Source organism: Siphateles boraxobius, unplaced genomic scaffold (assembly GCF_051911475.1).
Source record: "Siphateles boraxobius isolate OS27281-9 unplaced genomic scaffold, OSU_SipBor_1 84, whole genome shotgun sequence".
NCBI lineage: Eukaryota > Metazoa > Chordata > Actinopteri > Cypriniformes > Leuciscidae > Siphateles > Siphateles boraxobius.
The window spans coordinates 1160001-1182849 of NW_027509213.1; the positions used below are offsets into that span (position 1 = coordinate 1160001).

The 22849-nt window shown below is 34.6% G+C and overlaps 1 protein-coding gene across 7 annotated transcripts in view; it reads right to left on the reverse strand.

The window, feature by feature from the left end:
* The window catches only part of kif13a (kinesin family member 13A), a 77523-nt gene that overhangs the window by 43254 nt on the left and 11420 nt on the right, over positions 1-22849 (reverse strand). For all 7 annotated transcript variants that reach the window (XM_077221646.1, XM_077221645.1, XM_077221644.1 and 4 more), the window contains exons 3-6: positions 14281-14293; positions 8540-8600; positions 4247-4339; positions 106-286 (exon numbers count right to left, since the gene is read on the reverse strand). In XM_077221646.1, coding sequence (XP_077077761.1) covers positions 106-286; positions 4247-4339; positions 8540-8600; positions 14281-14293 — 348 coding nt within the window. The remainder of the gene's footprint in view (positions 1-105; positions 287-4246; positions 4340-8539; positions 8601-14280; positions 14294-22849) is intronic.

The following is a 22849-nucleotide window of genomic DNA, read 5'->3' on the forward strand; positions in this document are numbered from 1 at the left end:
CTGCTCATCCTGCTGACAGTTAATGTGATTCTCGACACCTGTGTGAACTTGAGGAGAGCAACGTTTGAGCTTTCTGTGCCCACTGTATGTTATGAATCCGCTCACCCTTTGGGATCCAGCAGGTCTCGGACTTTTTCATTGTAGATCTCCATGAACGAGACCTCCACCTTGAAGGAATGGGCCTCGTTCTGCTCTTTGGAGACCCTCTCGAACAGCGTGCAGCAGAGTCTCGGGATCAGGCCTGGCTGCTCTCCATTGCCCATCATTGAGAAGGATTTCCCAGAGCCTGCCAGACCACCAACACAACGTTTCAAAGGTTAGAAGACATTCTCTCACCCAGCAGGCGTGTTCACACACGTCAGCCCGCATGTAAAGCTTGTGTTGGAGGACAAAACGCCGGTCTGAGAACTAGGACAGGAAGGCAGAGGAAAGACACTGAGCGATTTAACACAACAGTATGATTGGAAACGCAGACACTTCCTGTTCATGAACGGTGAAACATCAGGTTGACGTTTACCCACTGGACAATTATTCAATGTATTCTGCTTTTACAGATTTCAACAGCTCAAATTGAAAAATAACAAGCCAGTTTATTCATTATAGATAATTTTCCTCTGTTGTGCCTGGTCGAAATAAAATAATTAAAAATAATACAATAAAAATAATATATTATGTTAAAATAATGTCAAAATCTGAAATAAATCTTAACGAACTGAAACAAAGGAAAAACATTTTTTAATTTGCATTTTTTTATAATTATTATTTATGTAATAAAAAATAAGATTCAATATTTTCTATTCTTTGTTTAATGCCTTTTGTCTTAACAAATGTTTAGACTAAAAGTAGAAAAAGATAAATTGTAACTTATTTTTTCTTTACCTAAAAATTATCAATTAAATAGCCTATAAATAAATATGTTTTCCCATGTTTCAGATATTTTAAACATATATATATATATATATATATATATATTGTAACACTTTACAATAAGGTTCATTAGTTAACATTAGTTAAATACCTTAGTTAACAAACTAATAATGAACAATACTTCTGCAGCATTTATTAATCTTAGTTTATATTAGCTTCAACATTTACTAATACATTATTTAAATCAAAGGTTGTATTAATGCACCGATCCACATTTTTTCACTTCCGATCCGATCCTGATACCTGAATTTGGATATCGGCCGATACCGATACTATTCTGATACCAGAGCTGTGTTTGCTTTAATATTATTATTATCATTATTGTTGATTTTATATGATGCTGAAATAAACTCCTCTCTACAGGCAAGTATGATATGTACGTATGCATGTATGTCACAATATATATATATATATATATATATATATATATATATTAAACAATAGATAAACAAAAGATAGACAATTAAACAAAGATACACATACAGGCCTACACAGTGCTTTAATTTCAGGATTAAGGTCTACTAACATTACTATTCAGGTATGGTCTAAAAAGAATTATAATAAAGTAATCAAAAGTAAAATAGCACTGCAAAGTTTATCATAGATAAATGTATGCTTATTAAAGCTAAAGTTATTCATTCAAGAGCTGTGAGCCCCTTTAAGAACGAGTGCAGATCTAATAGTCTACTGATGCGCCATATTTTCTCCAAACTATTTCCATAACTACGTCCGTTTTAGACATAAACTGTTTAAGTGAATCTCCAAGCCTGTCATTTTGACATATTTTTGTGTACATTTGATCGTTTAGACGCGCACATTAAGCCCAAAGTAGGCTATAATTTGCTTGTCTCGTTGCGGTCTGTTTCGGAGCGAGAGCCGCATTGAGAACAGAATCTCTTGCGCAGATTTTTGTGCTTTTAATAGCTCTTTTTATTATTAAAAGCGTCACGCAATTTAGCAACAGTAGAGACTGCATTTTACAACAATCACCGATCGTGCTGATTCTGTCTTAAAGTTTGAGTTTTAAGGAGAAATGACAGTAGGCTACTGCTGCGATGGGAAGGAAGTTGCGCTAGACAGAATGCGTCTATAGTTTTTTAATGGTTTTACCTCATTATATTCTATAATCTTTGGAAGCCGAAATCTAAAATAAAATCAGACTAATATCACAGATCTAAAGTGTAACCATATAGGCTACGTTTGAATGTTTAGTTCTGTCCTCCGTCGTCAGCCGATCTCACGGCAATTCGTACGAATTTTACGAGGTGGCTAATTCTTACGAATTCATACGACCTCACTTGTACGAATTAGTACGATTTTTGCTAAGTCGTACATATTTTACGAGTTGCCCAATTCGTATGAATTTGTACGAATGACCTACCCCTGACCCCGCCCCTAAATCTACCCATCACGTGGGTTTAGACAAATCGTACAAATTCCATAGACAGTATAAGAAGTGGACAGAGCCATCTCATTGGAACTCAGTTGAGACAGTTGAAGCCCATTTTTAGCGATTTTTTAGCACTTCCGTTCCTGACGCGCAGACTCAAACCGACTCAAACTAAGCTTTATGAAGATTTACGTCTGTCAGACAGGTTGATCACGACTAGTAGCTGTGCGTGAAAATTGCCAACGTTAATCACTTCATATGTATTCACTTGCCACATACCGAATTATTTACAATTCCCCTAAAACGTTGTTGAAATATTTTGTCCCGTTGCTTTTATGGACTCATTATCTATGGGCTTCTCCCTTGACGGAACGTCCCCCCGATTGCCTGCGAGCTTCTCCTCCGGTCTATACGGTATTGTCTCTATTGTGCGACATAAAGTCGCGTGGTTATGACGCAATCGTTAGCCTGTTTTTAACAAAAACGGATTCTACGAGGCCATAACGTAAGATACAAAGTAATGGAGCCTTTTATACATTTTCGTGTTTATTTAGAAATAAATAATGGACAAATTAAGTCTTTGGACGCCTCAGATGTAAAGTTATTCGCTGTCAAAGTGAAGCCAAAATGAATGGGAGTCAATGGAATGCTAACAGCAGGTGAAGTTCTGCTACAATGGCGGCTCCCGCGAGGCTTCAACTTCCGGCTGATGGATTACCCCTTTGACAAATTCGTACGAGTGAGGTCGTACGAATTCATACGAATTAGCCACTTTTTAATCACTCGTACAAATTCGTACGAATTGGTCGTGAGATAGCGTTGCTCTCTCTCTCTTCTGGACTCCGAATAGCAAAAATGCATCACAGACCAATGGTTTAATTAATACGGCTTTGCAAATATTGCATTTTGCTGTCTTGCTCTGCTGCGGTGTTTCCAGTGTGAAGTATTTCCACCATAGGATTTCCACACAGCGAACATGTTCCCAGTTCAATGCTAGCTGGCTGCAAACTGCGGAATGGATTTCCTGAGCGGGGGTCTCTGTGTCTCATTGAGCCGCGCCTCCGTTCAGGAAATCCCTTCCACAGTTTGCAGCCAGCTAGCAGACTAGCCGGCGAGAATCACTTTTGGAGTCATTTCAGCAGACAACGTTAAAGCGCAGACATGGCTCATGGATATCGGATATCTCCACAGGTTGGATCGGGAAAATCCGATACGTGAATTACCCTGGTATCGGTCCCGATACCGATACTGGATCGGATCGGCCCCATCCCTTGTATTTGTTACATGTTGTAACATGTACAAACAATGAACAGCTGGATTTCTATTAACTAATATTGAAAAAGATTAATAAATAATGTATTGTATAAATAATGTATTGCTCATTGTTAGTTCATGTTAGTTAATACAATAACTAATGTTAACTAATGAACCTTATTGTAAAGTGTTACCCTATATTTTTTTATTTTTTAAAGAAAAAAATTCAGGTTGAATCTTGTTACTTTATGACTCTTACTTTATAAATGTTCTTACAACTAACTAGAAATATATCTATTTTTTTAAATGAAAGAAAATGATATTTGAGAAGGGTACGAATTTGAAGTGAAAATATGCTTTTATGTCATCAAAAAATGCGCCAAATAAATAAATAAAAATATGTTGGCATGAAATGTTTTTGTGAGATTCATCAGTCCACCGTAAAACAAGGTGAAACGGGGAATTCCTTGTTGTGTGATTTTATAGTGTGAAACATGTTTGTACACTATAGTTATATCTCGCAGGGCTCTTTTAGGATAATTACCACTGCTCTCATGCCAATAAATGAGCATCTATTCATGTCTTTCAATGAATCGGATGTCACTATCAGCAACAAAAAGCACCCTTACAAAAGACCATATATTGTTTCCTCAATGTTTCTCTCTGTAACAGTACCTGTTTGTCCATAGGCAAAAATGCAGGCGTTATATCCTTGAAATGCGTTTTCAAGTATTCCCTCCCCAAGGCACTTGAACACGACCTCCTGACCTACAAGACAAATGCATGAAACCATGAAAACGACAACATTAAAATGCGAACAACATCTTCTCACTCTGATCTCCATACTGTACAAGAAGGAACAATTCACTGCTGAGCAACAAAGGGATCTCCACATTTCTCATTTCCTTTCCTCTCAAAAGAAATCCCTCGAGCCCTCCCACAAAAACCTCCAAAATAAGCGGTGTGAATGCGGAAACCGGCCGCATGATGTGTTCGTGCTTCGGTGAGGCCGAGATGCACAGCTCTCCACATTCATGGTGAATCAGCCAGCTGTGCACAGCTAAATAAAGACAAATTACCAATGCAGCTCAGTGCAGTCAATGCACATGAAACCCTTCAGACTGGAGATCTTTTGTTGATCGTCACAACTCATTAACCCTGTTCAAGTGACGAGTAATTGGGCAATAAGCAATTTACTTTTTCCATTCACTTTTGATCACAAATAGAGAAGAATTCATATAGCTGAACATGTGTTGCAGAAACTTACATCCTCATCTCACTAGAAAAGTAAAGTCCATAAAGACAAACTCTGAATGTTTCAAATGAAAACTAACACTGAACTAAAACTACAACTGAAATGAACACTTTACAATAAGGTCTCATTATGCATTTACTAACATTAGTCAACAGTGAGCAATACATTTGTTACAGTATTTATTCATCTCTGTTGACATTAGTTAATTAAAAAATTCAGTTGTTCATTGTTCAGCTCAGAATCATTCAGTAATATCAAGATACAATTTTTGATTTTAATAATGTAGTAGTAAATGTTGAAATTAACATGAACTAAGATTAATAAATGATTTACAAATATTTTTCATTATAAGTCTGTTAACTAATACTAATGTTAACAATTGGAACCTTATTGTAAAGTGTTAGCAATAAATTAAACTAGTAAAATAGCAGCATTTAAAAAAGAAAACAAAAACTAACTAAAAAAGAACCTAAATTACAAAGAAACTGAAAACACTCAAATAAAAACGAATTCAGAATATTAATAAAACTAAAATATTAGATAAATACTAAAACAACACTGTGACAGACTAAAGTAAGATATGGTTCAACTTTATTAATTCTAAAGAGAAATTTCTATACCAGAACGCTCAAATAAAAAGAAAAAAAAAGAGAAGAAAAAGAAAAAAATATTGCACAAGCAAGTAAGATACTGCCCAAAAAATATATGAGCAATTCACTGTAAAAAAATCCTAATTTTACAGAAAATAACTGATTTTTTGACGATCATTTTCTTTCATTTTAAATTGTACTCAAAATACTGTAAAATTACAAATAATATCTGTAAAATAAAAATCCAGCTGTTATTTTAGGTATTGTGACATTAATGACATAACAGTAATTCACATTTTTTATACAGAAAATTGATTGTATTTTTCATACAGTATTTTTTCTGTTTTCTTAAATTACATAAAATTGTATGTAAAATTACGAATATAATCTGTAATTTAACAGTAACAAAACAGTTAAATGATAAAATGGTCAAATGACTGTCAGCTCCCCAAAAAACTGTAAAACATCCTAAATTAAATAAACTGAAAAACACTGTTATTTTACAGGTATTTCCTGAATAATCACGATCATATACCTTCATTGTAAAAAAAAAAATCGTAAAAAAATGGTCAAATGACTGGCAGCTACGACTGCCAAACAAAAACCATAAAATTAAAGTAAAATATGCTTATTTAAATAAACCGAAAAAACACTGTTATTTCACAGGTATTTCCTGCATTATTATGATCAAATACCTTCATTGTAAAAAAATCGTAAAAAAAGGGTCAAATGACTGGCAGCTGCGGCTGCCAAACAAAAACCATAAAATTAAAGTCAAATATGCTAATTTAAATAAAGTTTTCTCTGGCTGCTTTAACTGTGTATTTGATACACGTTTGTCATAAATGCTGGAGAAAATATCAGATGATCTTGATCATTAATTGATGATGTTATAGTCATCATATGATGATCTGATTCACTGATATGACAGTTAAATCTCTGTATATGATAGCTTAGATTACAGAGTATGTAGGTGGAATTTAGCTTTATACAAAGTCTTCAATTAATGTCATATTTTTTCACATGACCCTTAGAATATTGTGGTATCAGTATTATAACAATATACATTTAAAAAATAAATATATATATATATATATATATATATATATATACTACACAAAAAGTTTTGTCATTTTTTTAGTTGTATAGAGAAATCAAGAATCAACATATGAATCTCAACAATGGTGACAACCAAAAAAGTTTTTTTTTCATTGTCACCATTGTTGTGATTCATACGCTGATTCTTGATGTCTGAGTGAGTCTATATGGTCCAGTCAAATATTTTCTGTAAAATGACTTCATAAAATCTGAGTAGCACAGCACTGGAGAATGTTTTATAGAAGCTTTGTCATGCAAAATGAATAACTAATATTTAATGACATAATCAGATATTATAATTCAGATGGTATCAATGGAGCCGGACTCTACATGATGACTATTCTCACTACAAAGTGACCAACATTATCTGATCTGAGTTTCTCTTAGACTCTTACCATAACAAATATGCATCAGAGACACACAGTTAATGCAGCCAGAGAAACATTAAAGTTCAACATTAAAAGTTCAAGAGCCCAACTAAAGCAAACACTGATCTCCATCATGGTTACATCAAACTTTATTCTTTTCAATAAAGCTTCAACTTCTAAACCTCTGTTATTGGATTGTAAAAATTGGATTATTACTGGATTGTAATAAGTGAAGATGCTTAGATCCTGAGAGATCTGGTAGTGTTTAATGTTCTGTTGGGGTTTAAAGTGTTTCTGTATGGTGTTTTTCGTGTGTCACCATTGTGTTGAAGAGTAGAGCCTGAGCTTCAGTCCAGGATGAGCAAATAAAACTGATGAAATGCTGCATGTTTCTTTATTTAACTGACAGTAACTGTGTAGTTGCTGATGTAGTGACGTATATAGTCAAAGTAAATCATGCATGTAATTAACTGCATGTTTTTCAGGAAAAATAAATCAGAAAATAAATGTGAAGTAACTGTGTTTTAACTGTGTGTTTCTGTTAAAAAAGATTAATGAAGATTTCTGTAAAAGTATTTTGCACTTATTTATATTAAGATATTTTACATTAATTGTATGGTTTTTGTATGGCAGCCGTTGCTGACAGTCATTTGACTTTTTTTATGGGATTTTTTTACAATGAAGGTGTTTGATCGTAATAATTCAGGAAATAGTTGTAAAATAACAGTGTTTTTTTGTAAAAAAATGTAAGGAAAATTTCTGTAAAAGTTTTTTGCATTTCATTTAAATTACGATATTTTACTTTATTTTTACGGTTTTTGTTTGGCAGCCGCAGCTGCCAGTCATTGATCGTTTTTTTACGATTTTTTTTTTTAGAGTGAATTTACAATTTAATTAGCTGTAGCTGTATTGATTAATGGAATTTAATATATGAAAAACCAAAGCCTCAAGTTAATTTGATTTTATGGTAGAAAAAAAAAGCTTGTAAAAAAGCAGAAAAAAATAGGAATTCCCCAAAGCATCCATCATTAATTTGACTGTACAGGCCTGTATAAAACCCTGTAACTGCACATTATCCTTCCTAAAAGACTTTAATAACCAGTGTGTCTGTAAGAGTCAATATCACACTCACTCCATTAGCAGCTTCATGAATACACCTTTTTATCCATTAGACTGTAAGACTGACAGATGAAAGAACCAGATCCATGTTAGGACATGTTTGTAAAGTCATTAGTTTGTCAGCCAGGCTTTATTTTGGCAGACATAAACATAAAGACCTGACTTGAAGAACCATGTCAATGTGCATCATTATAGTGTGGGGTTTCAGATGGATTCAGACTGACAATAACAAAAACAACACTGAGCAGAAATAAATATTCAACTTTGTTTTCTGCGTTATGTCTGATCTCCAGTTTTGCATGTAATATGCATCAGACGGTCAGTGAACACCACAGTTAACCAGCATAACCAGTCCCAGGCCTAAACTAGCCTGGACCAGCATGAGGATTGTGTGTGATCTAAGATCCCACTCTGGGAACGGCACATCGCGTGTCCGTGTTATTTCCAGGGCTTTCCATATTACAATACCAAAAATAATCTGTAATTATTATGCAGGTGTGACTTTGATTCTGTGTGAACGTGTTAAAGAGTGACTCACCAGCGTACTTGGGGATGTTGGACTCATCCATGGACCAGAAGCAGTGGTCGAAGGCAAACACCTGCAGAGACAGAGACAGATGCGTGTTATAACACACTCCTCTTGATGCTGGTCAGGTCTCACACAGACAAAAGAAGACTTAATGTGTTTTATACCTCACACACACACACACAACATGATTCTGCTTGTCTTGAACAGGCTGAGTGAATGAGAATAGGAAAACCGCCCTCATCATCACTATTTTATGGCACTCTTAGATGAAAAGTTTCTATATAGAAACTTAAAGGGTTCTGTCAGGCACTTCATATACAGTGCCTAGCATAAGTGTATACACCCATGCTAAAGTTGACTAAAAAGAGGAATGAAAAAAATCATCTTTTAGAAATTGATCTTAATGCCTTAATTTAAAAAAACGAGGAAAAATCCAACCTTTAAGGACACCAATTTTTTTTGTGAATGAATAATGTATTGTAAATAAATAAATGTTCTTCCCTAAAATACAGGTTGCATAAGTCAGGACACCCCTATGTTAAATTCCCATAGAGTCAGCCAGATTTTTATTTTTAAAGGCCAGTTGTTTCATGGATCCAGGATAATATGCATCCTGATAACGTTCCCTTGGCCTTTGGAATTAAAAAAGCCCCACATCATCACACACCCTTCACCACACCTAGAGATTGGCATGGGATACTTTCCATAAGATCATCTCTCAATGCAAATCAAACCAGCTATTAGCCTAACTGAAATAACACCATGCCAATCTCTATATGGTGAAGGGAATGTGATGATGTGGGGATATTTTAACCTGTAAAACCTGGGGATATTGCAACCTATATTTTAAGGAAGAACATTTATTTATTTACGATACATTATTCATTCACAAAGAAAATTGTTGTCCTTAAAAGGTTGGATTTTTCCTCGTTTTTTAAATTAAGGCATTAAGATCAATTTCCAAAAGATGATTTTTTTATTCCTCTTTTTAGTCAACTTTAGCATGGGTGTATTCACTTATGCTATCCACTGTATAGAACCTTTTAGGGTTTCCTACCATGGGATAATTTTATGGTTTAGTAATAAATCATTACTATTTTATGGAAGTACTATACAAACAGTTGATCATTGTGCTTGCGACAACAAGGTTATGGGTTCAATTCCCAGGAAATGCATGAATTATGAACTTATAAATTGTATACCTTGAATGCAAAGTCACTTTGGATAAAAGCGTCTATAAATATACATCATGTTTTTCCGAAACAGAACGATATTAAATGGAGAGCAAATGTTTGCTAAAGTCTCCTGCATCTCAGATGTTTCTTCTGAGGAAAAGTCCCTAGTAATCTCACACATCTCCTTCCGTTCTCAAACAATTTCTCAATCTGTACTTTGCACGTAAAGTCTGATCAAAAGCCAGAGATCTCATACTCAAACATTTCTCAATGATCTTAGATGCTCTGCACCTTTATTGTACAGCTTTAAACTCATACTGGATGACAACAAGTACTTTTTTTGCACTGTACTTTTTTTTTTGAAGTTGTTAATAAAGATTAGTGGATAATTGGAGATGTTTTACAATAAAATACTATTTCAGTCTTTCTACCACAAAATTTCATGTTTAGTTCAATCTTTTACTTTATAATGTGTAATTAATTGTGAAATTTACTAGCAATCGGAGTGAAAACTGTCTCTACCCCACAAGTTTTTTTTTAGTGTAGGCATTTTACAAGAAACAAGCTTAAACTTAAATTAAACCTATTTTAAAAAGTCTCCTGAGCTCTAAAGGAGTCTCATCTGATCAGTGAAACGCTCCTGACAGACATTCTTACCGTGCTTGTGTACAACAAAAGTCTTCGTGAATACCCAGTTAATTAGATACATAAATCTGAAGACAGTGGAATAAATTCCTGCTTTGGTGACACATGTTTCCAGAGCGACCGCCCCTGCGGATCCGTGCGGGAGCAGGGATACAAGCCTGCTAGTAAGAGTTTTCCTTATCTCACATCCTGAACAATGTAGGATTGTTAATGCATAAACTATTTTTGCCCTAATTTTGCAATAAAATATCTCACGGTTCTTAAACTAGATACATTTTTTGTTGTATAAGATATTAAAGGTTATCTATTATACCCTTTTTCAAAGTCTTGATGTTGTTTTTGGTCTCTACTAGAAAAGTTTTTCATGCTTGAATGTTCAATAAACACATTATTTTTCACATATTCTCCATCGTTGCAGCCCCTCTCTTCCCAGTCTGTCAGTATCGCTTTGTTTAGTTCCTGTCTCTATGAAGCTCCTCCTCCTGAAAAGCATATCGTGCTCTGATTGGTCTGATCGAGCTTCGAGCGTGTTTGGGAAATATCCCGCCCCTTACCATAACCACCAGTTTCAACACAATACAAAAGTACCTCAACCAGGTCTCGTCCCTTTATTTAGCATATACCTCAGGTGGGAATTATTTAAATGAGGAATATTGTGACGTGTCGTTCCCGGAAGAAAACTTAAGACTACACTTGAGAAGTTTTTTCATGCTTAAACAGCAACATTACACACTAAAGACAGTTGAAAATGTTAAAAAGCATAGGAGGCCCCCATTAAGGCCCAGATTACTGTATGTGCTTCATATGTAATTTATATAATATCCAATAGATTTAGAGGATTTAAAGTGTGCAAAATGGGGTTTTACAATAGAAGAACTTTGGGACTTTTTGGATCCCCAAATTTCAGATCGCAGTTCTTAAAATAACCATTTTTTTCTTAGTGTGAAGAAAATTTTAATGATCTAAAGAACCTTTTTCCACTATTATGAACATTTTGTGCAATAAAAACCATAAATGCCAATTCCTTTATTTTTAAGAGTGACTTTATTAACTTAATTTAATTTAAATGCATATTGTTTCCATATTTTGACTGAATAAGAAAAGCGATCTTGATTAAGGATGAGCTGTCCCATGCAAAAATGTAATATATGGCCATATATGTACCTATATTTTAAATAGCATGATATATATCTATATTCTATACATATATTTGACTTATCTAAGAACACAATATATGCCTGCAATATATATGAACATTTATGTGTTTAATTATGTGAAGAAAATATTTGAGTTCATCCATATATGATACCATATATCTGCATATATTACAGGATAGTATTGGTTTCTCGCATATATGGACAACATTAAGTATAAATATGTGACATACATATTTGTTTCCCACATATTTAATAAATGTATGTAAACATACATGCATGTGATACTGATGCATTGAAATAAGTACATAAATACATATGCGTCTTACATATATTTAACATTTATGTGCATATACGGGAAAATAAATGGCACTTACATGAAAACGGACATTTTTGCTATATTTTGAAATATATCTTTCATGTATGTCTATGTGTTTTATATATATGAATTTTGCATATATTCTCATATAGGCAGCAGACATACATGGGCACTGACATTACATATGTAATTTACTTATATTGACATATATTACATTTCTGTATGGGATTTTACAGTGATATAGTGCGACATGTTTTATGTTTTATGAGTACATGAGTTTTCTCTCTCTCTCTGGAGACCACTGGGAAACAGACAGACTCTCTCATCTGTAAAATCAGACTGACCCAAATGTTCTCTGATTAAGAACAGAGAGTGAAAACACTGGAAAGACGCGTGCAGAATACTGGGCGTTATATGAACATCCGTCTGAAGAGGAGGAAATAACAATAAATATCTCAAATTATCTGATCGGATACACTTTTCTTTTTTCAAAAATAGTTCTGCAATTATTTATTCATTCAATTCAATTCAATAAGAAATTCAGACTTGCTTTTAGAGAGGGTTGAATATAATTTTAAGTATCTTGAATATAAGTGTATTGTAACTGACTTTTTAAATGTATTAAAGTGTATGCGTCTAGGCACGATTAATAAGCCGATATTTCACATTCAGAGTTAATACACTAACATTCAAAAGTTTTTAAATTTGACCAGTAAAAACTGATTTTCTATTGTAATATATGTAATATATATATATATAATATAGCCCATTTAAAATCATAATTTATTCCTGTGATCAAAGCTGAATTTTCAGCATCATTACTCCAGTCTTCAGTGTCACATGATCCTTCAGAAATAATATGCTGATTTGACGCTCATTAAAAATGTCTTATAATATCAATGTTGAAATCTGTTGTGCTACTTCACATTACACATTATTCACAAAACTTACATTTTCTTTCATAAATAGGAAGTTCAAAAGAACAGCATTAATTTTGAAATAGAAATATTTTTTAACATTATAACTCTTTACTGTCACTTTTGATCAATTGAAAGAATCAATGCTGAATAAAAGTATACATTTCTTTAAAAAACAACAACTATTCAGTAGTTTAGGCCAATATAATTTCTGCTCATCCAGTAAACAGTAATGTTAGTCATGTAATATTGCTGACTTTAGTGATAAAGTGCAATCTATATATATTCTTATACAGAAAGGAGGAGAATTTGCATTAAATTTCATGCCAATGACTCCATTTCAATAATAGCCTACGCGTGGCACAGTTTTATAGACTGGGCCAGTTTTAACAGTTAGTGAATCAGTGCAGCAACTGAATTCGGCACAGTGTATTTTGAGTAATTTTCTCTCTCTGTTCATTGGCGTAATGGAGAAATGCTTTCCAGGAATCGGCACTACGCTTCTGATTGGGTCACTGATTGAAAAAGGGAAAAAGCTCGAATCGTGTTGCTCAGCATTAGTCTGCACTGCAGTCACAATGGCAGCGCTGCGTCTGCGAGTGAGAGAGGGAGACGAGCGCAGCAACAATGCAGCTTTGAACGTGTGTACACTAGCCCTGTGTGTCCCTCGCTGCCTCACACATTGTAGCTCTTTGTGGTTGTTCACGAGATCTTAGAGGCCTGACACATTCACACAGACGCTTATCCCCGTCTGATGACCCACCGGAAGGATGGAGGAGCTCAAATGCCTCTTTGACTGCATGTGAAAACACTTTAATGTGAAAAGCGTGTTAACCATGTAAAGCCTGACATATGTCAGAAAAATCTCTGTTTTTGAAATGGAACAGTTTAATGAACCTTTAAACAAAAACATTTTTGAAAAAATTAAAGTTTGCGTATGTGTTTTTGGTTTAGTATCATGTTTGATACATCAGGCTTTAATGGCTCATATAGTGTGATAAAGTTAGATTATGGAAAAAAACACCTCAAGTGTATTTGGATGCCCAAACTGAGCAAAAATATGCAATTTGGTGCAGTTGCTCATATTAATATGGCCAAAAAGGTGAAATTCTGATAGCTTGCATTGTAAATCAATGAAATATTTATATTACAGTCTACTTACATGAAATGCATATAAATATCAGTCGTCACTCTATATCTGCCAATAATATGTCTTAGTAAATTATATTTAAATTCTTAGTTTTATGATCAAAGCTCTGTAGTTATATAATGTAATGAAATACAATGATGATTGTGATGAACAAATAAATGTTCTTCCAAAGCCTGATGGATCATATTTGATACTCACATTTGAATATAATTTTTCTATGAAAAAAAGATAATCAAGTAAACCTAGGATGAGACCTATTAAGAGAGACATAAAAATGGAAAAAAAAATTAAGTAATTCACAACTATATTGCTGTAGCTGTAATATTAAAACTGTATAAATATTAACATGCACAAAGATGTGTGATAAACAGAAGAAAAGCTTTGTCTTACCTTTGGCTGTTTTCTGAGTGTAAAGAGGAGTTAGTGGCACATCAGGACAGGAAGCAGTTTCCATAAATACAAATAAAGAACAAAGCACACAATCAACAGCATTATTTTACAAGGCTGCATTCAGATTTTTTAGTCTTAATAATTGACCCAGAAAACCTTCTTCAGAAATGGCCCATTCAGCAAAAATAAATAAATAAATAAATTGTTTGTAGTGAATAGGGTTTTTCAAACAAAATGTACACATGGATTCATCAAGGATACATTAAATTGATCAAAAGAGACAGTAAAGACATTTATATTGTTGCAAAAGATTTATATCTTAAATAAATGCTGTTCTTTTCAAATTTGATCAAAGAATCAACATTGATAATAACATTGATAATTGATAACAGAGTAATGATGCTGAAAATTCAAAAAATTTAATAAAATTACATTTTTCAATATATTCACATAGAAAACCGCTCTTTTAAAATTGTAATAATATTTTACAATATTACTGATTTTACTTTCTTTTTTATCCAAAAAATGGAGCCTTGGTGAGCAGAAGAGACTTCTTTCAAGTTTCAACCCAAACTTTTGAATGTGTACATTTCTCCTTCAGCAAATGATCAATTACCAACTAAAACACATTTCATTTGTTATGATTTCATTCACAAATGGTTTTCAAATTAAGTCTCTTGAAACAGAGAATCTCTGCTTCTGAAGAACATAAGATGTGATAATACAGTATTACATTTTTTGTTTAATAATTTAGTATAATATAGACACATACAAACTGCAACACTTTTCAATAACAGTGAAAATCAACAAACATCATGAAATGAAGATGAGCTTACATTAACACAACAAATAACGGCAACACTTTCTTTTAATATGACGTAGTTACACTTTACCAAATGCGCTTACTATAGTAATAACAGTAAATTATGCATAATTACAAGTAACTAACCCTAAACTAAACCCTCTCTATACTAAGTACCTGTAGTTAATTAAGATTACTTATTTGAGTATGTGCAACTTAACTACGTCATTTTAAAATAAATAACAGTAACAAAAACACCACCAACAATCCTATTATGGCAAAGCATGATGGGTGCTCTTTTTAAATGCTCCTGCATTGTTATAAATTAGTTTTTAAAAGTCCAAATATTCAAAGTAGTTAATTAATTTGAAGTCATAAAATCTGCATGCATAAATTTATAAAAGAATGAGTATGTCAAGTTTCCAAAAGTATCTTATTTTTTATAGTGTTCATTTCTTTGTTCAAGACAACAACAAAAAGAAAGAAAAAATAAGAAAGAAATTCTCTAAAACTGAACTTTTCCCAGCACATTCCACATTTTGTGACACTGACCTCATTTATAGGTCATTTCTTTCCCCTTTAAACCTCGTTAATGACTTGATTAATGGAGGTCTTTACTGTCTCCTTGCATTTGCGCTCGTGTTCATCGAGTAGTTCGGTGGTATTTCCTGACTGATGAACATGTGAATGGACTCATAATACACAGAGATTTAGGCCTGAATGTCGCAGTAGATCTACTGTGCAAACTTCAGTAAAGCTCGGGGACTTTACAGCTGGGGTCAGGTAAGGGTTACGTCTCACAAAACCTCTCTCTCTCTCTCTCTCTCTTAAATGCAATGACAAGGAAAAAATGCATGCGACAGTCTTGCCTGCAGGAACCACCTTTCCAAAAAAAGAGTGAAGGTGAATGAAAACACAATCTCCAAAACCTATTAAGATGATCATTGCAATGCATTATGGAATCGTCGTCTCCAGACGTGGATTCATGCAGTAATATATTCGAACTTGGAAAAAAGAAAGCGCTTTCTAGAGCACATCTACGTAAGCAGTTCACTAGGTCTTGGAACAGATCTCTAGTATTACCAGCACACAAGACTAAAATACTCCTCCGTTCACCACAAATGTTTTCCCAAGCTCCTTTAGTAGACCTAAAAAAAAAAAAATCTTTCAAATGACTTTCCCATACACACTCGATTTAATTTCTAAAAATAAAAAACCTGCGTGTTTCCATGATTTGTGTGTATTACACCGTGCATCTTCTATTTATTAGTATTTACATCAGCTTGTGGAAAAGCTGCTTGTGATGAACTTTGATTCATCATGTGACTGTCTTTATCTGTGTTTTTAAGGTAGTCATCAGTATATTATAAAGGTAAAAAACTGATTATACTTTGGTATTTCAGTCCGTAAAACTCAACATGTTGCTACTTATACGGTAAATTTGTGGCAACCACAGCAGCCAGGATTTTATACCGTAAATTTCTTCTTCTTTTTTTTTTACAGTGCAGCAGAGTGATAAATGTTACGTGTAGAAACTTAAATGAATAGAAGTTCATCTTGCAGACGCTTTACTGTCCCAATTGAGCTAAAAATACTGTTCAATATCACTGAATGTTTCTGGATGTTACGTGAGGACTCTGGAAAATACCTCTCTGATAATGTTTTATTGCACTAGCTGATAAGAGTTCAAGTATGTACCATCAGCCTCAGCAGGATTGGTCTGGTCTACACACTCCTCTGTGCTGATGAACATACCCTGAGCTGTGTATTGTGCAATAAAGAAGTACAGCAAATCAGTAAGTCTTAGACAATATGTCAGTAAATATGTTAATGTCTTTGCAGTATATTATATGAAATAAATATATTTTAAATGCATTTTGCAAAAGTTTTTTTCACATACACTACTGTTCAAAAGTTTGGGGTCAATACGATTTTAAAAAAAAGAAGAAATTAATACCTTTCTTCAGAAAGGACGCATTAAATTGATCAAAAGTGACAGTAAAGACATTTATAATAATGCAAAATATTTATTTTTAAATTAAATGCTTTTCTCTTGAACTTTCAAAGAATCCTGAAAAAAAATAATCACTGTTTGCACAAAAATATGAAGCAGCACAACTGTTTTCAACTGTGATAAGATAACAATCATAAATGTTTCTTGAGCATCAAATCATCATATTAGAATGATTTCTGAAGGATCATGTGACACTGAAGACTGGAGTAATGATGCTGAAAATCCAGCTTTGATCACAGGAATAAATTACACTTTACTATATATTCAAATAGAAAACAGCTGTTTTACATTGAAATAATATTTCACAATATTACAGGGTTTGTTTTGTATTTTTAATCAAATATATGCAGCCTTGGTGAGCAGAAGAGACTTCTTTTAAAAACATTAAAAATCTTACCGACCCCAAACTTTTGAACAGCAGTGTGTGTGTTTATATGTATATATATATATACACACACACACACACACACACACACACACACACACACACACACACACACACACACACACACACACACACACACACACACACCTAGTGAAAAAAAAACTTTAGCAAAGTGTATTTAAAATATATTTATTTCATACTTAATTTACTGAAAAATTCATTAACATATTTACTGACATATCGTTTAAGACTTACTGATTTGGAGTACTTCTTTATTGCACAATGCACATTTCTTAATATTAAGCCTAAAATGTGTTTTAATATCACTATTAGCAAGGATAGTATGATCTCTGTATAATATCAGTCTTTAAATGCAAGATATTTAAAGTGTACCTAAAGTATACATGCAATAGTTCCATTTTAGCACAATCAAATATACTCAGAACTACTTAATTAAAGTACATTAAGTACAAAATTAGATGTGCCAATTTAGCAGACTTTAGGTATACCGGTTTAGTATACCAAAAGCACAATAGCAAGGTATTTATATTAAGTATGTAATAAGTAAATGTATTTGCAGTGTACTAATAATAAATTATTTTTCAAAATTAATTTTAGTATATTTATTTTTCACTAGGGTAGTAGTGACTGGTTAAAAAACCTATAATAAACACTTAAATTATAACGTAAAGTCTTTGTTCTAACACAGACACATGCATCAACTACATATAGTACAATATACATTTAAATAAAGTACTAATAAAAGCAATAATATCTTAGTGTAAACCGTAAAGAACCACAACAACAGAAATCATAATTAAGGTAACATCACAAACACAACAACTACTTTACATCAATAAAGCAGCATTTTTGCCCAGAATCACTTACTAATGCAAACAGAAACTAAGTCAATGTGGCAAATGAACACATACAGTTTGAATATGAGTTTGCACTTTCTGTGCCACTGCTAATCTGTTTTTTATAAGCAGAGCCATTGTGCCTCCAGCCCCTCATTAGAGTGCATGACAGACGTCCAGAGACTGAATATGGGCCACTAACTAGTGTAACATCCAGCCGCTAATCAGAGCGGACAGAACCAGTGGAGCTCTGAACACAACCACCTCACCCAAATAAATCAGCTCAAACTCTCCATTTCAATTAATCAAATTCAATTCAACTCTAAGAATCATGCTCTGCAAAATAATACATATACAAAAACAAAAGAATAGATGGTGCAACGATACGATTTGGTTTGATGCACGATACTGACCTCACATATGATACTCTCAAGATACTTTAAACAAATGTTAATTATTACTTCTAAGACATATGATATGATAAACAGAAAGTACGGTTCATACAAAAACTACAATTACTATAAATGAACTTGGTCCTGAATGAAAAATTTTAATATTCATGATTCTGCTTAGCTGAAATTACAGATCTATGTTCAAACGAATGATTGCATACATTGAAAAATATTTAAATACTGTACTTTTTAAATAAGTATTGTCACTTAATTTTAAACATTTTTAAAATGAATGTTTAATGGAAGTGCACAATTACATTATTTTGAACATTTGGCATTACCAGTCCAGGAGCAACAAATTGCAATTCCCCTATTGCATTATCATAATACTCAGCAATAAGCAAAATGCATGTGCACATGTTTTTACACATAATATGAAATACAGAATGTTTGTCAGTGAGTGTAGGGAAAACTAACTTGAAGGACCAGGTGATTATACAGACTTGATTTTGCGGGGAAATTTGCAGAAAGGATTCAAATGTTTAATGCTTAAATTCTGCGTGCACTAGAGCTTACTGCACGCACAGATTCAGTGTGAACCCGCTAACTAGCTACATATTCCCCACTGAGCTGTAACACGGAAATGCATGTAACCGTATGTAGCATTCGTCACAACATGTGCCTTAAGCATGTGCACACTGACACAGAAGTGCCACATATGATCACAATCATCCCTGATGCTGAGCAGATCCAGCACTGGAGCTCCTTCATCCCAGGACTGTCATAGGTTGAAAATATCATGGTACGAGTAACTGTATCTGGTGCATACAAGCCAAAGGCATATTTATTACAGTGCATCCGGAGAATATACACAGCGCTTCACTTTTTCCACATTTTGTTTTGTTATAGCATTATTCCAAAATGGATACAATTTTCCTCAAAATTCTACAAAAAATGCCCCATAATGACGTTTGTTTGAAATCTTTGCAAATTTATTAATAATGAAAAATGAAACAAAAAATCACATGTACACAGCCTTTGCCATGACACTCAAAAAAAAAATTGAGCTCAGGTCCATCCTGTTTCCACGGATCATCCTTTTTCTATTTTCTATCCTCTTTTCTTATAGATGTTTCTATAACTTGATTGGAGTCCACCAGTGGCAAATTCAGTTGATTGGAAATGATTTGGAAAGGCACACATCTGTCTATATAAGGTCCCACGGTTAACAGTGCATGTCAGAGAACAAACCAAGCCATGAAGTCCAAGGAATTGTCTGTAGACCTCCGAGACAGGATTGTATCAAGGCACAGATCTGGGCAAAATTTCTGCAGCACTGAAGGTCCCAATGAGCACAGTGGCGTCCATGATCCGTAAATGGAAGAAATTTGTAACCACCGGGACTCTTCCTAGTGCTGGCCGCCCGGCCAACTGAAGAAGAACCCGATGGTCACTGACAGAGCTGCAGCGTTTCTCTGTAAGAGAGGAGACCCTTCCTGAAGAACAACCATCTCTGCAGCGCTCCTGCAATCAGGCCTGTGTGGTAGAGTGGCCAGACAGAAGCCACTCCTCAGTAAAAGGCACACGACAGCCCGCCTGGAGTTTGCAAAAGGCACCTGAAGGACGCTAAGTGTGCTTTCACACCTGCCTCATTTAGTCCGGTTGAACCGCACAAGAGTTCGTTTTGCCCCTTGGTGCAGTTCGTTTGGGCAGGTGTGAAAACAGCAATCGCACTCGGGTGCGCACCAAAAGCGGACCAAACAAGCGTACCGAGCGGTTCGTTTGTGGTGAGAAAGTGACCCGACCTCGAACAGACCCAACTGCCAAAGAACTGCGCATTTTTGGACTAAACCAGCTGCCGTAGTCTGCTGCGCTGTGCATTATGGGATGAGGACTAATGTTTTTTGACAGTTTGCACTAGCATGACAGCTCGCGGACAAATGTGGAGTTCTGAGGAGATGCAGAGCATCATAGAAAAAGCCGGATTTTCCTCCTCTTTGTTTACTTCCGGGAGCTCTGGAATTTTCCTTCACGTTAATGCTGACCAATCGAAGTGCAGTTACCTCTGGCCAACGAGTGATGCGGAATGTTGTCGCATTTTGGTTTGTTTCATCAACTTATCATCTGATTCGGACCAGAGCAATCAGTGTTGTGAAAAGGAACCAAAACGCCTGAAAATGATACAAAGTATAATTTTTCACCCTTAGTCCGGACCAAATAAAACGAACTACAGATGTGAAAGCACCCTCAGACCATGAGAAACAATGGTCTGGTCTGATGAAACAAAGACTGAACTCTTCACCTGGCCAATACCGTCCCTACAGTGAGTGAAGCATGGTGGTGGCAGCATGGTAGCTGGAAGCATGGTACATCATGCTGTGGGGATGTTTTTCAGCAGCAGGAACTGGGAGATTAGTCAGGATCGAGGGAAAGATGAATGCAGCAGTGTACAGAGACATCCTTGATGAAAACCTGCTCCAGAAAACTCTGGACCTCGGACTGGGGCGACGGTTCATCTTCCAACAGGACAACGACCCTAAGCACACAGCCAAGATAACACAGGAGTGGCTACGGGACAACTCTGTGACTGTCCTTGAGTGGCCCAGCCAGAGCCCAGACTTGAACTCGATTGAACATCTCTGGAGAGATCTGAAAATGGCTGTGCACCAAAGCTCCCCATCCAACCGGATGGAGCTTGAGAGGTTCTGCAAAGAAGAATAGGAGAAACCATCCAAAAATAGGTGTGCCAAGCTTGTAGCATCATACTCAAAAATACATGAGGCTGTAATTGGTGCCAAAGGTGCTTCAACAAAGTATTGAGCAAAGGCTGTGAATACTTATATACATGTGATTTAAAAAAAAAAAAAAAATTTATACATTTGCAACGATTTCAAACAAACTTCTTGCACATTGTCATTATGGAATATTGTTAGTAGAATTTTTAGGAAAATAATGAATTTAATCCATTTTGGAATAAGGCTGTAACAAAAAAAATGTGGAAAAAGTGAAGCACTGTCAATACTTTCCGGATGCACTGTATATCACTTGTGTATGCAGAATTTGTATGTGTGTATGTGTGTATATTTTTATATATATATATATATATATATATATATATATATGTGTATGTATGTATGTATGTATGTATATATATATATATATATATATATATATATATATATAAAATGTAGTGGTGTTACTTATGCAGTGCAACTGAAAACAAAAGAAATAAAAAAAAAGATTAAAATACCCGTACTGCATAAATGTGCACAACCTTCTATAACTGGGTATGTGTCGGTAATCATCAAGCTCATGTGAAATAGTACACACCTGTCTTCACCTGAAGTGACTCTGATTAACTCTAAATAACTCTCAGCTGTTCTTGTAAGATTTTTCTGATTTCATCTTGGTTGCATGCTACTACAAGAGCCATTGGCCACAGAGATTACGAAGCATCAACAGGATCTCATGTTGAAAGGTATCGCTCAGGTGAGGGCTACAAAACTATTACCAAGGCACATATCAGTGAAAGCAACATGCAGTGGTTTGCCTACTATTATTTTACCATTGTACCATCATGAGCTGGATTAAGAGAAGTGGGTCAGTATGTGCTCGGTTACACTTTATTTTACAGTATGTGCACTTATGTACTAAGAAAGAACTGAGTAATATAAAGTAACATCATGGGTTATGGTTAGGTTTAGGGGTAGGTTCAGGGTTAGTAACGAGTTATTAGCCAGTAATTGTAATTACTGTATATTTACATTCACATTTATTCATCCAAAGCGACTTACAATTGCTATATATGTCAGAGGTCGCACGCCTCTGGAGCAACTAGGGGTTAAGTGTCTTGCTCAGGGACACATTGGTGTCTCACAGTGGATTCGAACCCGGGTCTCTCACAGAACCCGGGTCTCTCACATCAAAGGCATGTGTCTTATCCACTACGCGATCACCACCCACTTTTATATAAAAGTGTTCAGTATAATAAAGTGCTACCCTGTTCACGACGACAGTATGAAGCTGAACAAGTTAAGATGTTTAGAGACTTCACATCACAAACATAGAGAGAAGCCTATTGAGGTTAAGCAATTGTAGTATTGTATTAATTACAATGTT